Genomic DNA, 14,123 nt, shown 5'->3' on the forward strand with positions numbered 1-14,123 from the left:
GGCATTTCAATTTTAAAATTTAACTTTAATTACACACTTTTTCCAGGACATACGCATCTTCATCAATACTTATATCATAAAAATTCTTCTTATTTTTTCAAATAACAAACCAACTTACTTAGATTGTATTTGAATTGAAGTATTTAAAATTGTGGATTTTATTATGATTTTTAAATTATATTTTGTTGAATATTAATGGATTTTAAATTATTTTTAAATAAAAACTATTTGAAATCTCTCTCTTTTTTTTTTTTTAAGACCAGGTTCATTAATCTAAATGCATTTTTATAGATTTTATTTTCACAAGATCAGAGTGCAAATAAATAGTTGCACCGACTACTGCTTTTTATTTAATAATATTATTTCCATCGACCATTTCATGATAAATGTATAGTCTTTGTACGAATTTCAAATGATTTCTACCAACATTAATTTTGATTTTTGTGATGTTGAATGAGAGTTATTATGAATTTTTTAGTCAAAAATGAAATTAAAATTATGAAATATTTTGAAAATTTAGAATTTTGAATAAATGCAATTGATTAAAAAAGTTCTACATGCTTTAAAACACAATTATTACAACCTAAATTACAATTTAATTTTAATAATTAATGCCACCCCATCCACGACCACAAAGGGAGAGTACATATGCCTACGTGGCTCAAGCCCACTAGCGAGTACAATCAATACGCCGTAACCGCGAGAAGAGAATACACTCACGTCCACGCACGTACAATACATTCCACCGTGTAGCCCGGCACTATTTTCAAACCTTTTTCATTTCACACACAGAGACAGAGTACAAACTAGAAGCACGAGGAGTATACATCTTCCTAGTAACTGTACTGCGGTGTAAAAACCTATAGATACACGTGTTCTGTATATACATGCACTTAAAAACGTTCGAGTAGGTGGTGTCAATGGTGGGTCTTTGGTGTTGGAGGCAGTGACGGGTTGAAGAAGGGAAAAAAAGATACCTTTATTGCCTTAGTTCTGTTGGCTTTCTCTTTATTCCTTGCTTTTCCCAGATGGGCTGTTCGACTTTCTTCTGATTAGTACAAAAGTCCGAAGAAAAGGGAAAAAAAGGCAGTTTTTTTGGTTTATCTGGTCTTCTCTGCATCAACCGTTCCTGGGATTTGTCTGGAGTTAAATTCTCATGCATTATGAAGTCATACAATTGTGTAACTATCTCTATCTTTTTATTTCTTGCCCTCTCTCTCTCTCTTTCTCTCTGTGATTGTATATGTGTGTTTATTTGCTTTCTTGCATGAATCTGATCTAAAAGGTCTAATGGGTTTCACAGGGTGTTTGGGGTGGGGGGTGGGGTTGGCCTCTTGTGCTTGCTGATAAACAGATGGTAGAATTTATAGTGACAGTCATCTAAAAGTTAAATGTATCAGAAACTTCCTTAATTTGTTACGAAAATTGGTCTTTGTCATTGATGTGATGTTCTGAGTTTGGTTTAGTTATGTCTTTCCCTATTCGGGGTAATACCTTCTGGAATGTATTGATGAAGTCTTGGTGAGTCTGTAGCCTTTGGCTGATAGTCGTGTTTGTGGGCATTCCGTTCTGCAAATTAAATGGTTCCTGCCCTTTGTAGAGAACGTCTGTTTGTTTTCTATTTTCTCCGTGTTCCTCTTTGTCTTCAGAGGTTTCTGTTATATTGACGATGTCTCCTCAGATTCTTATTTATGCTGTCTGTGGCTCACCTGAAATTTTATCCATGATGCACTTTGGCCATTCAGATTTAGTGGCACCATGATTCTTTTCAAATGGACAGGTTTTTAATAGGCCTTTGATTCAATTTGGCAATGATTTCTGTCCTTTTCAACTTCTGCTATATGTGGAAATTGCTAGTCAATGTTTACTTCAGTGAATATTATGTAAACTAGAGTTACAATTTTAGATGCGACGTAAACAATGTATCTATCAGCGTAGGCCAACAGGACGAATACTTGTTAAGTTTTCTGTTTTGGTTTTTGAGGCAGTTGGAATGCTATCTCATACCTTCAAATTCTGTTTCGTTGTCAGGGTTTCCCCTTATCAGATCCTAAAAGCAGGTCATGTCTCTGCAGCCTTTTCATAACAGTGTCCTTGATTTGTGGTGTTTACTTCATTGGCAGTGCATGGCTGCGGAAAGATTTATTCAAGGTGTGTTCATCCTATGCATAGCTATTTACTTTATTTTTCTGAATTTGTTAACTATATTCTTAGGCACATACAAAAAGGTGCTTGACCACTTCTCTATTGTTTGAGTTTAATTGTGCATATAATTTTAAACATAGTAAGTACTTACTTTTTGAATTTTGGGAGGAGGAAAGAGATTGTTCTCATTTGAATTACAATTTAGTGTATTGACATCTTCTAATCCATTTTGTTTCTCTTTGTTATAGTGTGTTTGACTTGGAAGGTTATAAAACATTCCACATAAAATAGTCAATATCTTTGAATGGCAAATATGTCTATTACATCCTTCAAGAATGCAGGACCAAACATATGCATGAGTGTTTGATTGAGTAAGTAAGCACCTATACTATATAACTTGAATGATCAGAAAAATAAAAAGATTGAGTTATCTTTACCTTTCTGGCAGTGGAACAATACCTTAGTGGAGACTGTGGAATCTCTTGATTGCTTATTCTTTTTCTTACCATGATAAGAACTATTCTGACACGCAATGGTTCTTATCAAATGAAAGTTGCTGACTAAGGAGAAAGGGAGTATCACTATGTGATTACTTTTAATGAATGTTATTTTCGACGTCTTATATCTAAAGGAACAAATTCATTATGAGAAGATACTGTTTTCTAAGGCTCTAAAGGTTGAGCCTTCTAGAAACAGCGGAATAATAGGGAAATGATTTTCCTTCTTACTACAACGGCTTAACCCAGTTTCCTCGGAACCACCTTCATGAGTTCATGTTTTGCAAAAGATATGAACTGCTTCTCTAATGCTCTCACGTTTTGTATGTCAAACAGTAAGTCTTTATACTGTAGCTTTTTTGAGTTTGTAGTATTATTTTCATGTTTCTTAGCTCCAGTCTTGCATTCCAGTTCCTGCTGTGGCACATAAGATGCAACAGACTCGAGAGACATCCTGTTAACTTATTTGTTTCAGAACAATCAAAATTTTTCTAAAGCATCACTTGCATGTTTCTTGTGTTAAATGGGATTCTGCTTGTAATGCACAGCATATTGTCAATGCAGTTATCACCTGGATTTGGACTGAACACGACACAGCGACATAGAGACTCTGATAGATGCAAGGTAGTTCACTATATTGTTGCATTATTTTTGTCGGCAGCCTAGTATTTGACAATTGCAAGTTGTCAACTTTAGAAGATGATGTCTCTCAGCGTACGCATATTTTGCCGAGTATAGGAAGGTGAAACCTTGCAGAATCTTTAAATGTTAAACAGAATACTAGAAGAAATCGGTTCTAGTAGAAATTTGTATCTTCGAAATAAGGCCCTCGTCATAATCCTGAATCAGTTTGTGAAATTTGACATAGAAAATGGACTGTAGTTACCTAATAAAAAATGCTGTAAAACCAGAAGTAAGTGAATGAATCTTTCTTTAGAAAGTTTTCCTGGAATATAAACTGGTTAGCTGGAGACATTGTGGTTGGAATGGGCAATTGGTTTCAGTTGTGATGTGAAAGACCAGATGGTATACGGGGAGGACTTATAGCATTTACATTAACCAAGCATATTTTTGGCATGACTAAGCATCCTAGAGTTTGAGCTACATGGAAATGGCTAGAACCATGGGTCATTGGTGGAGCAAAAAGCCCTAGAGTTCAGATATAAATCTCCTATAAGATTGTTGCTCTAGGAATTAAGCATCCAAAGATTCCAAACATGGGATTTGGAAAGTTGATTCTCTCAAGAATGATTGCATTCTGGAATCGGACATGCCGTTTGTGCAAGGTTTTTAAAGGACTCATCCATCATGAGCATTAGGGAAGTTAAAGAGTCATTTTTCATAGGCACCTTTTTTATAAACTTATTATGCGTGACATGGAGATCCTTTTATGAAGGTATACTCACTGGATATAGAAATCAACGATACCAGGGACAATGCACACCCTGAAAAATGCAAAGTTTGTGATTTCTACTGTTTTCTTCATGCTTTTCTCGTATGATTTTTCTAATCACTTCCTGCTTCTAACTGAAAGGCTTTGTTTTTCCTCTTAGGGGAAATGCAGGCCAATTGGTACTGAAGCTTTGCCAGAAGGAATTATTACCAAATCCTCAAACTTGGAAATGCGCCCTTTGTGCGGACCTGTTCCAGAGGATGTATGTTTGAGTTACACAGCAATTTTCAGCTACATTGAAAGTCTATAGTGATGGTTTGCAGCACCTTATAAATAGTGTATGAAAAAGTCATAAACTCGATGTAGGGGAATAAAATCAATATTGATGAGATGATCTTTGGATGAACTGCTTTTTGGCTCCCATGTGGCAACTTTCTTTATTTTCTTCCGTTGTCGTTCCTAATGGTCACTATCGAGTTATATAAATCTTCTTGTGATTTTGTTTTTCGACTTTTTACTTCTTTTATTTACCATATATAGTTCTTTTGAACAGAAAAAGTCAAAGAATGCAATGGGTTTGTTGGCCATATCGGCTGGGATAAATCAAAAGAGACTAGTGAACGAAATAGTTAAGAAGGTAGTGTGTCTGTCTTCTTTTTTCATTGTTATTGAACTCCATCAGATGTTTCACTTCGCGTACAGGATATGTAAACATTGATATCTGGTGCTTGGATTCTTGCAGTTTCTCGGAAATGATTTTGCTGTGATGCTTTTTCATTATGATGGAGTTGTGGATAAGTGGCATGATTTGGAATGGAGTAACAGAGTCATTCACGTCTCTGCCATAAACCAAACCAAATGGTTTCCTTAGTGCTTGTGCTCAATCAATCAAACTTTTCTGTTCATACCACATGTCCTAAATGAATCAAATGACCTTACTTTTGTCTTGGAAATGGACTTTATTTTATGTGTCTGAAATCTTTGCTTAATGGAATAGGTGGTTTGCCAAACGGTTTCTACATCCAGATATTGTGGCGGAGTATGATTATATTTTTCTGTGGGATGAGGACCTCGGAGTTGAAAATTTTCACCCAGGACGGTATAAGTGTTGTCTACTACACATACTTATTCTGGACTTTTAGTTAGTTTGTTGAAGTGCTCAAGTGAAACATAAATTAACTTTTCGCTGCTGTATAAGCATTCCTGTAAAATGTTAGGTTACAAAGTTTCACCTATAAACGTATGAGTAAGTTCTTGGAGAATAGGAAGTTGATAGGCGAAGACATTGACGACTATGAATCCCAAGATATTAAGTGTTAATTTCACGCTTTGAAAATGATGTATTAGTTCAGTAATGACGGCTTCCTATTTGTGAAGAATGTTTTGTGAACTGCTTTCTTGAAAGAATATATCTGCTAACTTCTATGGGTTTGAGAGTAACAAAGTTATCTAGAAGGCTCAACCAGTGAATTGTTTATCTTGCAAGAAAATGTTATTCAGAATTTTGTGGTGAAATTGTACTTCTTTGACAGGTATTTATCTATTATCAAGGAAGAAGGCCTTGAAATTTCACAGCCTGCTCTTGATCCCCGTAAATCGGAAGTGCATCATCCCATTACCATGCGCAGGTGGAGATCAAGGGTACACAGGTTAGGAAAATGAGTTGCTATTTTTGGAAGTTGAAACATTCGAATTCCAAGTCACCTAGCCTTTGACAAAATTGGAACCTTAAATATTCACCGATATCATAAGTGCCTCATCATATGCCTGTGATAGTTGATGGCATAAATGTTTACATTAATAACTATTTACATCAGACTTACCTCGGCTGACCTTCATGCATAGACTTGGTAATATTTTATGCAGAAGTCTGGCAGTTCAATCATGGTCATTTAGAAAAAGAAAAGGGATAGTTAAGTAGAATTCCCCTTAGGTTTGGGCATATTACCAAAAAGTCGCTCAATATTTGGAAATTATACTGATGTCCACTGCCATTCATATTTTATATTAAAGACTCCTTCCCAGCTGTTGGGTTTTCAAGGTGCAATCTGTAATGTCAACATGACTGCACGAGTTTTATGTATTTTCCATGACAAGGTCTTTGTTGTAACATCCCCAAAACTCAGTGTTGTCACACTAATTATGACAAAAACAAATCACCTGACTTTTCAAGGCAGTCTAAGAAATCTTATTCTTTTTCTTGGCATTTTCTCCCTCCTTGCACGGTACAGGTCTGTTTTGGCTGTCTGACTCTATTATCTATTCCATTGATAGGCGATTCTATAAGTTCAAAGGTGGTGGAAGGTGTGACGACAACAGTACATCTCCGCCTTGTGTTGGGTAAGCGTACAACTCTTATCACATTTCCCTATTTATTCGAATCACAATCTTCTTGTCAAAAGTGCAGGCCAGAAGGAAGAATGTGTTTCATGAGGTGTTCACTTTTATTTGCTTAAAAGATTAATGCTTGTGGTTTTTAAATTAGAGGAGTTGTGTATCACCTTGCGTGAATATAGCACCCTTCTCCATTTTTCGTTAAGCTGAAAATATGCTTATGCACTAGCTGCAAATCTCTTGGTTAAACATTAGTATTTGCTAATGGTGTACATTAAAATGCGTTTGCAGTTGGGTGGAGATGATGGCTCCTGTCTTCTCGAGAGCAGCCTGGCGTTGTGCTTGGTACATGATCCAGGTATTCAATCTTTGTTTACGCATCATTTGTTAACTCATAATAACACTGGTGCTCTTAACTTGTAGGATGACTGCGATTTTATTCAAATATATGGGTTCGAAACAAACAAACTACAAACTACGTGATACTTGACTGAGATTAATCACTATAAGCTCATTTGAGCTTGGGCGTTAAACATAAGAAATCATGCTTGAAGATGTTTTTTGTTAGGCGAAACTTGAAACTCAGCATGGGCTCGACTTGATTACTGAAGATACAGTAAATTATGTGTAAAAAGTCATGCTACTCAAGCTCAGCTCGTATCCGGCTTGAATAAAGTTTGCTCTAGGTTGATTGGACTAACAACAAGCTATAATTTTTGAAATGACAAAGATTCAAATAAGTATAAAAGAGTAACGTGTTCAGCTCGATTTGTTTGTACTTCTGTTCATGTATTAAATCATGTGTTTTGAGTATAACAAGTAACAAAGTTTAAGATATTTTTAAATTTTCTTGTTAGATTAGCTAATTCATCATCTGCCCAATTCACTGATTGAGCTCATTTTACTTCCAAGTATTTGAAGGTTCCCTGTCTGCTTCCACACGGCTACTATCCTAGTCCCTTTTTTGTTTCTCTCTATTCACCCTTTATTCTTGTTATAATTTTCAACTATTTTGGAAACTAATTGTCATGGCCTCGACAGAATGACTTGATCCACGCTTGGGGCCTGGATATGAAACTTGGATATTGTGCACAGGCAAGTTCACGACTAGGAGTATGGTCCTACTTGTCTAATTGCCGTTTTCATATAATAAAACTGTGATCTTGATCACAGGGTGATCGGATGGTTAAAGTTGGTGTGGTTGACGAGGAGTACATTGTTCACCTGGGTCTTCCTACACTTGGCGGTTATCCGGATAAAAATAAGGTATGCATCTCCTATCCCTTAGTCTTTTCCAAGAAACTTCGATTATGGATTTACGAGGAATTTCCAGAAACACTTCCTGAGGTGTTGGCATATTACAGAAAAAGCTCTTCAATTTGGGGATTTACACGGACACCCTCCTGCATTATGTCTTACATTACTGATTTGCCGATCATCTATCTTCAATATGCTAGCTGAATTGTAAAATACGAATGCAGTGATGTAGTGTGGTTTATTAAGATCGAAGGATTTTTTAGTAATATGATGAGAGCTGAGGGAGTGTTCGTGTAATTACCCCTTTATTCATTTCGTTCTGGGTGGTTATAAATGCAGACGAATGATCAACGTCCACGTGCAAAGAACCTGTCGGATTCGGAACCGTTGGTATGAATCTAGATGCAAATTTCATGTTACTACATCTTCCCATAGTTGATCTTACTTATAAAAATTCCTGTTTCAAATCGCAGGCAGCTGATATGTACAGATATGATAACAGATCCGCCGTAAGTCTCCCGACCATACTTGTTTGTCACAGAAATGGGACAAACATTGGTGATTATCACATCCTGAGGTTTAAACATTTGCAGTAATGTTTTACACAGTGCATGTTTTTGTTACATATATGCAGGTGCGACGACAGTCCTATAACGAAATGATGACTTTTAGGAAACGATGGAACAATGCCGTCGAGGAAGACGAGTGCTGGATTGATCCCTTCAAGCAAGGAACCACACAAGGCTAGTTAGAAGTCAGGTTTTTTGAGACGCAGCCGAAGAAGCAAAGGAGCTGGATTCCCAGTACCTGTACAGAGATACAAACATACACATCAAACACAGTAGAGCTGCTGTACATTCTTGTCTGAAATTCATGGGTGTCCGAAGAGCCCTGTAACTTGCCAAACCACCTCTGCTACTCGAGATTTCATAGATCGTTTACATTTTCTTTTTCCCCTTATTTTGTATTTATTTTTCTCATTTTTCTTGTAAGTTACAGGAATCAGTTTTTCCTTGTGGTGAAATTGGAAGCTAAGGTATTGTTTTGTTCCATGCTCTAGTGGTAGGGTTGACAACTAGACTTAGACTTGTACCCCTTCCTAACGGGGTGGGTTCGAGTCCAAAAACTGGAGAGCAGGTACTGGGTCTGGAATGGGGTCATGCTCGAAAGATTTACTTATATATATATATATATATATATATATATATATGGAACGGGGTGAGTTCGAGTCCAAAAAATGGAGAGCAGGTACCAGGTCTGGGATGGGGTCATGCTCGAAAGATTTACTTATATATATGTTGTCTAAATGTAAGATCCAAAGGTAAAATTTCGTACAACACTAGTCTTGTGGTATGCAGTTTTAAAAATAAACTAACACATGATTCAAAGTGGAGCAAGTGATGAATTATTGATTATTAAAAGCGGAATAATTTATGAAAATGAGGGAGAAATATGATAATGAATTGATGATCAAAAGATGATTGCGATTCTTTAAAATAAAATAAATGATTATATTATATTGTATTTAAAATGGGTAAATATCAGTTTTTGTTCCCCAATTATGCCACTTATCCAATTTTGGTCCCTTATGTTTCCTTCTCATCAGACTTAGTCCATCAAGTTTATAAATTTGATCTATTTCGTTATCTATCAATTAGTTTTAATGGATTTGTGAAATAAAAGAAAAAAAGATTTCTTTGTTGCCATAACAATTTCAAAATTGTGACATTGCGTAAAAGAATAAGGAATCTTGTCGATCCACCAAACACAATAATTGGTTATTTTTCAAAATGAAATATTACTTATACTTTAATTATAAAATAAAAAATATGTTGGAAAACTTCTCAAAATCATACCGAAAAACTTCAAAATCAACCAACATCAATAATTATCATCCTATATATTCTGATAATAAAAATTAAAATATAACTAATCAAAATAGTACAAATACAAAACAATTTCATAATCACAACACACACACATATATATATATATATGTGTGTGTGTGAAGGAAAAGGCAGAGTTAATTATTTTTTAATTATAAAAAAAAAAAATTATTTTATCATAATTATTTTTAAATATATAACAAAAACATGACGAGTCGCGATTTCAAATCGCGACTCGTCATTAAATTAATGCCGGAAAATGCAAAATTTCCCAAGTCGGGAAACAAAATCCCGACTTCAAGTCGGGATTTTGAATCCCGACTTGGAGTCGGGATCCTGAATCCCGACTTCAAGTCGGGATCCTGAATCCCGACTTGAAGTCGGGATTTTGTTTCCCGACTTGGGAATTTTGCTTTTTTTTTCGTTTAAATTATTATTATATAATTTAATTTATATATAATTAATTTTAACAATATACTAAAATCCAAAATTAATAAAATTAACATTGCATTAACTTAAAAAATTACAATTAAGGGTACAAATGTAATAGTTATTTATTTTGTATAATTGTAAAAAATTACATTAAATACAAAAAATATTTTGTACAATTGTGAAAAAAACAAAAAATATACAATTAATCCTGGCTACCCGGTACTGGCACATCCGATTGTGTTGAAGAATTTCTTTGTTGTGCTTGTTGTCGTGCACGCCTTTGCGCCCAATCCATCTCGTTGTGAATACGTGTTGTTTGATTTCGACCAGGGCGCGAAGAGATGCGAATAGTAGGATCGTGGACCAACTCAAATCCCGGTACATCCCAATAATCTTCGGAATGTACAGGTTCAAATGACTTAGAATATGTATTCTTATAAGTCATTATATCGTAATAATCCTTCACCATTGATGCAGCATTAATCATGAATGCAGCGCATACCTTTTGAGCGTGACTGCAAGGTATACCAAATTGACTCCATTTGCCGCAAGAACATTCTCGGTTCGCAATTTTGACAACATGGGTGTTGACTCCATGTCCACCGTGACGTCTTGTAACAACCGAGGCGGACTGTTGGAACTGATGGAATTTGGTGACGGTATGTTCAACAGAATTTTGATGCCAACGTGTGAACATCTTATATGCAAAATCCGTCCACAGTTGGTTGTTGGTCAACATTACAGTACTTCTTGCTAACCTCTCACGGAAATAATGGACACTTCGCTGAAACGTCATCTCAGCAATTGCTGTCAACGGTAGGCGGCGAGCCCCTTTCAATACTCCATTTATGCATTCCGACATATTTGTCGTCAGAATTCCGCATCGCCATCCACCGTCATGTGATGCTGTCCATTTTTCCTTGTCGATCCTATCTAACCACTGAAACGCCTCGAGGGACTGTTTCTTTATCTCCTCCATAGTGCGATTGAATTTTCTGATCTGATATTCAGAGCCAGCTCTCCAACAAAGATCTTTCAACACGACATTTTTGTATTTACTGTTGAAATTGGAACACACGTGCCGCAAGCAATATCGGTGCACGCCGTTAGGTGGCACGAAATCCGGACATTCACGTACAGCTCTTGTGATACCAGCATGGCGGTCAGAAATAAGGCAGATACCCCGTCGCCCTCGTATAATGTGTCTGCTCAACTGTCTAAGAAACCACTTCCAAGATAAAAGTGATTCTTCATCGACAACAGCAAAAGCAAGAGGAAGTACCTGTTGATTTCCATCCATGGCAGCAGCAATCAACATCTTGTGCTTATACTTTGTGTATAGATGGGTCCCATCTACACTGATAAGGTTGCGACAGTGTTGGAACCCTTCAATGCACGGCTTGAACGCCCAGAATACGTACCCTATCACATATGCACCGGTTGATGTGTCGCGGGCTTTATGTTGCCATTCAACAATCGTTCCTGGATTATATTTTTGGAGAGCTCCCAAGTATTTGGGTAGCTTTTGAACGGAGCTCTCCCATGTGCCATAAACCATCTCACGTGCCATTTTCAAACTGTACCATGCCTTTTGATATGCTATATCGTATCCGGTATGGTCTTTCACAGTCTGGATGACATGCTTGATTCCGTACGACGGGTTGCATTTTACATGTCATAACAATAAAGAAGCAACATATACTCTATCTAAATTACCGTGTTCGAGGGACATTTGATTCAATATACATGTATGGTCCCCTCCGTATTTTGTTATTGTCCACCTTCCCATTTTTGGTTTGTAAATGCCTCGCAGCTCCCATCTACACCGCATAGCTGCAAAAAATAAAGACGAATCAGTCGAATAATTTTGTATGTTTAGACATATACGACAAAAAAATATATATATTTATACCTTCGGTGGTATGCCTACACAATACTTTCCACTTGGTCTTTGAACTATCAGGTACCCAATACTCGCGTCGGGCATGTCGTATTGAGTGATCTTTCACCGCCTCGATTAAAGCTTCTTTATTTTTGAAAAGCATTCCCACATCAAGTCTGCCTTCGTTTTTGTCATAAAATTTTGCATACCTTAAGTTCGGTACATCAATGGAATCCACTGGTACCTCCGGGAATGTTTGTTCAAAAAATAGTATGGAGCGGTAAAATGTTTCCTGAGAAGTTCGTTGTGCCGTAACCGGCTGAGAGGATGTTGACGTACCTTGTGCAACATTTTCGGCGACAACATTTATGTCAACATCTTCGTTTCCATCCTCAGGTGGAATTGGATAATCCACTTCATCCGGTTCGGAAGCTGCATCTGATTCATTAGCCAGGCTGTCCGCAATAGGGTCTTCTGGCTCGGCAATGTGTTGTGCAGAAGTTGGTATAAAATGGGAGGTGGATGGAGTATGTGAGTGGGTGGGCTCTGTGTAATTAAGTTCAATATTATCGAGCCCTTGTGTGACAGACACCACATTCGGAGTATAACAATCTGTATCATAATGTGATGTGCCTGCACCAAAATCGGGGTTAGAAGTACCTGCATCGAAATTAGAGTTATAGGTACCAGTGAAATTTTCGTAGTTGGAGGAAGACGGAAATCCTTGATTGGATAACATCGCCATGTATTCCCCCCATTGTTGACTCATTTGTGAGTTGTCATCCACCAACTGCCGGGAATCGAAAGCTCCCCAACCTCGGCCAATTTGTGGAGAATCATCGTGCTGGATTTCCACCGTTTCGACGAATATTTCCATTAGTGGAAATCCAGCTGTAGGATCAGTAAAGAATGACAATGTATCGTCATCCTTTATTGGTATCAGTGTTTCCTTAATTCGCCCGAGGTATTGGCACGAATGTTTTGCAGAAACATTCAACGAAAATCGGGAGCTATCAACACCAATTTTTTTGTAGATTTTTGATAAAAATTGATCATAACTGGATGAACGGGGGATCCTCATTGCTGCAATGGGCGTCTGATCATATGTAACAGACCATCCATCGCTCAATGCGAGAAGATGAAGAAGCCATTTTGTTGCAAGTTTCTACGTAAAAGTGAGGAACAAGATATTAATATGATGTAAGAAAAATCTCAAAGGCCGGTATGTAGATGACGGAAATAAGGATGTACGCATATATATAGGCGAGTAGTGTTGCGTTTATTCAGGTAGGTCGCGACCATTATGGAGGGCAAAGGCTGGTACATACCTGCCTGCTGGTATATATATTATATTATATATATAGTATATATAATAAAATATTATATATATAATATATATATTAAAATATTATATATATATAATATATATATATATATACTATATATATATATATTATATATATATAATACCATTTTTTAAGAGTTTTTTGAATGACTGCTAATTTATCATTTCCATATGTTTGGAATAGATAGGAGAAAAAAGGAATATTTTGTTTAGTATATGAAATGTACTCATACCATTCAGATCTGATGTTTGCTCTTTGGTGTTCAGAGAAATTATTCATGAACCATTTTCTATTAGAAATGTTTTCTTCAGAAAGAAAGTCTTTTTTAAGAAATTCTTTATCTATTAGAAATTCTTTGGTAATGGTAAGAATTTGCGATGGTGCGGAATTTGGGGAACCAGTTTCCTCATAATCTTGGTATATTGGTTGTGCAAGGTTTTGATCTATTCTTATTCCTTGAAATTTTGAGGTGGTAGGTCTAATTGTTTCAGATGTTGAGTGTCTGGAGGGGGTGATAGGATGAGAGAAGGATGTTCTATTTGTTTTTAGTGAATTTTGTCTACAAAATTTTATTCCTACAGATCCATCTTGATGTTGGGTAATTTGATCAATTTCTGAATTTTCTATGGGTTGAGTTGGGGGAATTGATCCTGGTGGTAAATTCCATGTTTCTGGTAAAGTAACATTTTTCCATTCTATAGTTTTTGGAACTAAAAGATTAGATTTGGCTCTATTGATTTCCCAAAATACCGTTTGACCTGGTGATTTAGTGTGTGATATGGCTTGAATATCTAGGCCAGTATTAGTAATTTTGTAGTGTAGCCTATAGAATATTTCATAGATATGAGATCCAGATTTCATTTTGTAATTATAGTTTTTTACATTCAAAGTTAAAATATCTAAAATATGAGGATCATTAAGAGAAATAGTGAAATTTGGAAAGGAATTGAA

General features: G+C 36.3%; 2 protein-coding genes across 2 annotated transcripts; one reads left to right on the forward strand and one right to left on the reverse strand.

Moving 5' to 3' along the window:
- Positions 1-1,765: 1,765 nt before the first annotated feature.
- Positions 1,766-8,676, forward strand: LOC105172510 (uncharacterized; the record flags this gene model as incomplete). The annotated part of the gene is made up of 16 exons (XM_088885899.1): positions 1,766-1,780; positions 2,032-2,151; positions 3,207-3,266; positions 4,039-4,101; positions 4,196-4,297; positions 4,589-4,672; positions 4,778-4,896; positions 5,033-5,134; positions 5,568-5,684; positions 6,310-6,375; positions 6,661-6,727; positions 7,411-7,464; positions 7,543-7,635; positions 7,966-8,016; positions 8,100-8,135; positions 8,261-8,676. Coding segments are annotated over 16 exons (1,263 nt in total), but the record flags the coding sequence as incomplete, so codon positions are not given.
- A 1,370-nt stretch (positions 8,677-10,046) lies between these two features.
- Positions 10,047-12,481, reverse strand: LOC148785187 (uncharacterized). The gene is made up of 2 exons (XM_088885722.1): positions 11,857-12,481; positions 10,047-11,777 (listed from the first exon to the last, which is right to left on the reverse strand). Exon 2 carries the CDS (start codon positions 11,512-11,514, stop codon positions 10,147-10,149), a length of 1,368 nt encoding a protein of 455 aa, XP_088741848.1. The 5' UTR covers positions 11,515-11,777; positions 11,857-12,481; the 3' UTR covers positions 10,047-10,146.
- Between the last annotated feature and the right edge of the window lie 1,642 nt (positions 12,482-14,123).

This window comes from Sesamum indicum, linkage group LG10 (assembly GCF_026168435.1).
Source record: "Sesamum indicum cultivar Baizhima isolate 11 linkage group LG10, ASM2616843v1, whole genome shotgun sequence".
Classification (NCBI taxonomy): domain Eukaryota; kingdom Viridiplantae; phylum Streptophyta; class Magnoliopsida; order Lamiales; family Pedaliaceae; genus Sesamum; species Sesamum indicum.